Source organism: Camelina sativa, chromosome 9 (assembly GCF_000633955.1).
Source record: "Camelina sativa cultivar DH55 chromosome 9, Cs, whole genome shotgun sequence".
In the NCBI taxonomy this organism is placed as follows: Eukaryota; Viridiplantae; Streptophyta; class Magnoliopsida; order Brassicales; family Brassicaceae; genus Camelina; species Camelina sativa.
In genome coordinates, this window is record NC_025693.1 from 20,635,146 (window position 1) to 20,640,120 (window position 4,975).

The following is a 4,975-nucleotide window of genomic DNA, read 5'->3' on the forward strand; positions in this document are numbered from 1 at the left end:
CTTGAGATCTGATACACACAACTCAGATCTGATACACACAATTTATAATTAACTTTCTCTCTCTTATCTCTCTCGCATCTTTTAGAGAGAGGAAGTTCTTTCAGATTAAAATCGAAATCTCTTTGATTTTAATCTGGTTTTTTTTGTTGTAACATATTATCCAGCTTAGTCTGGATCTTCTCTCTCGTCTAAGTACGAGTTTTGTTTTAGCCGTTTTGGCTATCTTCTTTTATTTTATTCGGTTTTCCCCTTTTGCAGAAACAAAATCTCTTCAATTGATTCAAGTGAAGGAGACAAACGCCGAGAATGAAGATCAGAGGTTCAGAAGATCATCAACTGCTTGATTTCCTTGCAAGAAAGAATAAATCCTTCATACCCTATTGGTGCCGTAATCGGCTTAGGATGAAGGTCTTTTTCTTTGTTTGTGATCAGGATGATTGGAAACTTGATGGCTGGTGAAGACAGATTCAACAGATTCAGAAGAGCGTGTTTTGCTGCTGAGTCTAAAGCCTCTTGCTTTGTCATCGGTTCCGGCGATTCACTCTTGTTGGTTTTGGGATCTCTCTTTATTCATGCCCGGAGAAATCTGCAAAAGGAGTTAAGGTGGTGATTCTGAAGAGTAGCTGATTTCAGAGAATCCATTCTGGATTCGATCGAAGGTCAGCCATGGTGGTGATGGCGGTGACGAGTCCAAGACGAGTCAAGACTGAGTCGGTGACGATTCCTAGACGAGTCGGGGATGAGTCGGTGACGAGTTGAATGCATCTCCGTGTTCAAAAACGCGGCTGCCAAGACCGATTAATCGCCGATTACACGCTTGGCGGAGGGCAACCGCCGCGATTTCACCTTATGCGGCAAACAAATCGGAATTTTAGGTAACTAATCTTTTATTACCCCTAATTTTGTTTTCCGATTCTGGATTTGCTCTCGATTGATGCTAAATTGGTCACGTTATCTATCAATTTGATGCTTCTATATAGTCGCTATATAGTCGCAGATACGGGTTCGGATGTAATTTGGAGCAATTTCAGGATCTGAGGTGTCCTAGAGATTTCAACGGAGCGAAGATTTGGGGTCTGTATTGATTTAATGCAAATTCTCTTAAGGTTTTAGTGGGATTTTTTTCCGTCTAGAAATATGGAGTTGTCCGTCTCTCCTCAAACCCAGAAGATGAACTTGCAAACTCCCCGTAAAAGCTCACTTTCAGGGTCTAGGAAAGATTTGTGGTTTGCTATTCGAGAAGGGTCATTGGTTGATGTGGATTCAGCACTGACCACGCTGAAGAAGAGCGGTGGCAATATTAATTTAAGGAATGCCTATGGTCTGACTCCTCTGCATATTGCTATCTGGAGAAACCACATTCCTATTATTAGTAGACTTCTTGCAGCTGGCGCTGATCCAGATGCTAAGGTTTATGACCTTTCTTCTGTTTGTGTGTTTATATATCTAAGTATTTGTTTCTTCTTTGTACTTAGTCCTATCTATTTTACGTCTCTTTTCAGTAAGTTATTTGGTTTCTGTCTCTATGTTTGTTGCAAATATTGTATTCATAATGCTTAGGAAATTGAGCTTGCTCTATATTGTACAATGTCCTTATCAGGATGGAGAATCTGGTTGGAGTAGTCTTCACAGAGCTTTGCATTTTGGACATCTTACGGTAGCTAGCGTACTCATCGAGTCAGGTGCTTCTTTTACTCTAGAAGACATAAAACTGCAGACACCGGTTGATTTGGTCTCAGGTCCAATAGCTCAGGTTATTGGCGAGCAATAGAGTTCAGGTAACTAATCTTTTCTCAACCTTGACCTTTAAAGGAAAACATGATTCTTCTGGTCCTTCTTTTTTAGACTACTTTTGAGAAGCTGAAATGTTATGTTCATTCTTTTGCTTCTTTTTTGTAGTGGCTACAGAGGTTTTCAGCTGGGGAAATGGTGCAAACTACCAACTTGGGGAAATGGTACCATTACTTTTAAATTCCTGCTGAAACAAAAAGCTTGAAACTTCAAACCTCATTTCATCTTTGTTGGATACACTTGTTGATACGTATGTCTTTTAAGTTCCTACTATGTCGCATATGGTGTTTCAGAGCGTCGTTGCTCCCAAACCCTTATCTCCACTCAAACCCTGTTTACCTATCCCTCGTCCACTACCCAATCTGCCTTGTAAGCTCCGTCGTGGCTTCGTTAGGGCTTCCTCCTCTTTTCTTGTTGATGATTCAGTTTCGGGTCTTGAGCGCTGCTTACAATTGCCTACGGGAGTTGAGTTACGCCCTTCTTCCTCTGGTTCCTTCTCTGCTAGTACTCAGATGTGTCTTATGATGAAAGGCAAGTTTGGTTCCGTAGGAGCTGTTACTTTGGAAAAGGGGAAGCTTGATATGACCCTGAAGATATCTGAGACCAGCCCTGAGGTTCAACTCTCTCTCTTTTTGCAAGAATTTTCATTATAACAATCCTAATCCAAGAATTAAGAACTAGTTTGGTGAAATTCTCTCTAAAGGATGTCTCTTTTATCTATGGTTTGGTTATATCAGCATGTCGTTGCTTGTTTTATCATCTTTGTTTGGTTATATCAGCATGTATTAACATGTATTAACATGTATTGCAAAACTCTATCTTTGTTTGGTTATATCAGCATGTATTAACATGTATTGCAAAACTATATCAGCATGTATTAACATCTTTGTTTTATCTATGGTTTGGTTATATCAGCATGTATTGCAAAACTCTATCTTAGGGCTTAGGAAACCTTTAATCTGTGGATCAAGAACGTTGATAAATATGGATGGATTTGGTACAGGATTATGAACGTTCAATTAGGGGAAAATTCAAGACAGGCNTCGTTAGGGCTTCCTCCTCTTTTCTTGTTGATGATTCAGTTTCGGGTCTCGAGCGCTGCTTACAATTGCCTACCGGAGTTGAGTTACGCCCTTCTTCCTCTGGTTCCTTCTCTGCTAGTACTCAGATGTGTCTTATGATGAAAGGCAATTTTGGTTCCGTAGGAGCTGTTACTTTGGAAAAGGGGAAGCTTGATATGACCCTGAAGATATCTGAGACCAGCCCTGAGGTTCAACTCTCTCTCTTTTTGCAAGAATTTTCATTATAACAATCCTAATCCAAGAATTAAGAACTAGTTTGGTGAAATTCTCTCTAAAGGATGTCTCTTTTATCTATGGTTTGGTTATATCAGCATGTCGTTGCTTGTTTTATCATCTTTGTTTGGTTATATCAGCATGTATTAACATGTATTGCAAAACTCTATCTTTGTTTGGTTATATCAGCATGTATTAACATGTATTGCAAAACTATATCAGCATGTATTAACATCTTTGTTTTATCTATGGTTTGGTTATATCAGCATGTATTGCAAAACTCTATCTTAGGGCTTAGGAAACCTTTAATCTGTGGATCAAGAACGTTGATAAATATGGATGGATTTGGTACAGGATTATGAACGTTCAATTAGGGGAAAATTCAAGACAGGCATGGCTAGGTGTGGAGGCAGACCCATTGGCGCAGTCAGATGATCTGCTGGCAAAGGCATACAACCGACCCTCAGAGGAAGCAGTAGCAAAGCCATCTTCAAGATGGTTTATCTCAAAGAATGCAATTGTCTCAGGGCTACTTGGGAAGAAGCAAGAGGACTCAGTTTCAGATCCTGCACCTCCAAAGGCTAGACAAAAAAGGATTGTGAGGAAGAAGGTGGCTGCATCTGCCTCTTAAATAACCAACAAAACCTCTAAAATGTCACAATTTTCAGAGTCCATGAAAGAGCAACAGTGAGGTTATGTTGTTCATTTGAGGCACACATGAAAAAGTTTTGTTGCCAGAGGAAGAATGAATCACCAAACTGGGGGAATTGGAAATGATCTATAGCCTTTTTTTCTTTATGACTGAATCTCAAGTTTTAAGTTCTTTTGGAAAGACAGTTCTATTTTTAGGTATGGTGATGATTGCCATTCTGTATTTTCACCTTTTTTTCCTTACTTTTCTCAAGTGTTTCTAATAAAATTAGCCACATATTTTATGTTGTTAGTGCTTTTCACAATATTTTAAAGTTGGTATATAATGTGGTTTTCAGGTAACCTTTTATGTAGAGTAAACTTTAGACCGTCTGGTCATAATAATTCAAAATTCAAAATTTTGTCCTAAGTATGAACGTAAATTCTATCACTTGAGTGTAGTCAGTTTCGCAAGTTTAGGTCAGTCATGATTGCTTAAGGTATCCTGTAAGTCATGATTGCTTAAGGTATCCTGTAATATCTACTTAGAAACTAGAAGGAATAGAAGATGGAGCCTTTGCAGAAGATAAAAGAGTTGCAACAGAGAGAGATTTGTTTGGTTGTAATTAATAGAATTTTAGGGTGAATGTGATGTATAACTAGATCACTTAGGTAGAAAATTTCAGTATAACTTGAACTACTTGGTGCAACTGTACTAGAATTATTAAAATTTAATTTCAATATGGATCATGTGAAAACGAATAAAAAATAGATTTTGGCGGCGGAATATTCATTTAAAATCATCACACTGTGGTAAAATGAACCAAAGACAACATGATATTAGTAAAAAATTATTTGGTATACACATAATTGTACATAGTTATCCAGTTATACTCTCATATCCATAGTTGACCTTTTGCATTTTTTCGTATTTCCAGTTAGACTATAATATAAATTATTAATTAGCAGCTGGCCAAAAGATTTATCACTATTAATTAGCATATACAAGGTTTTCATAACACAATGTTCATAAAAACTTAGGTTTCACCTCTTTTGCTTCATTTGAGGTGATCACTTACTAAGTCTTCCTTATACTATAAAGAGTGTTTTATGTGAAGACGATAGTATATATTAGAAAGTGATAAATTCTTGTATTGTTGATTAAATATGGTTCTTTAATAGTTCAATATGTTTTAGAAATTCTTATAAACCTTAATTATCATTTTCATATTTTAAATATAAATGCAAATCTAAATATA

The 4,975-nt window shown here is 37.3% G+C and overlaps 2 protein-coding genes across 2 annotated transcripts; both read left to right on the forward strand.

Annotated features, from left to right (window-relative positions):
- On the forward strand, positions 898–2,379 carry LOC104711552 (palmitoyltransferase ZDHHC13-like). Its single transcript, XM_019229278.1, has 3 exons — positions 898–1,410; positions 1,601–1,778; positions 1,900–2,379. Exons 1-2 carry the CDS (start codon positions 1,138–1,140, stop codon positions 1,769–1,771), a joined length of 444 nt encoding a protein of 147 aa, XP_019084823.1. The 5' UTR covers positions 898–1,137; the 3' UTR covers positions 1,772–1,778; positions 1,900–2,379.
- On the forward strand, positions 1,926–4,029 carry LOC109126177. Its single transcript, XM_019229279.1, has 4 exons — positions 1,926–1,929; positions 2,085–2,194; positions 2,851–3,061; positions 3,441–4,029. Exons 1-4 carry the CDS (start codon positions 1,927–1,929, stop codon positions 3,519–3,521), a joined length of 405 nt encoding a protein of 134 aa, XP_019084824.1. The 5' UTR covers position 1,926; the 3' UTR covers positions 3,522–4,029.

What these genes read in the sequence shown, in the direction of transcription:
- LOC109126177 (XM_019229279.1), top strand. An exon ending in GGCTTCGTTAGGGCTTCCTC is followed by an intron (nt 2,195 to 2,850) that starts CTCTTTTCTTGT and finishes TAGGGCTTCCTC; the next exon opens with CTCTTTTCTTGTTGATGATT. An exon ending in TATCTGAGACCAGCCCTGAG is followed by an intron (nt 3,062 to 3,440) that starts GTTCAACTCTCT and finishes GATTTGGTACAG; the next exon opens with GATTATGAACGTTCAATTAG.
- LOC104711552 (XM_019229278.1), top strand. Translation starts at nt 1,138, where the DNA reads ATGGAGTTGTCCGTCTCTCCTCAAACCCAGAAGATGAACTTGCAAACT. An exon ending in GCGCTGATCCAGATGCTAAG is followed by an intron (nt 1,411 to 1,600) that starts GTTTATGACCTT and finishes TGTCCTTATCAG; the next exon opens with GATGGAGAATCTGGTTGGAG.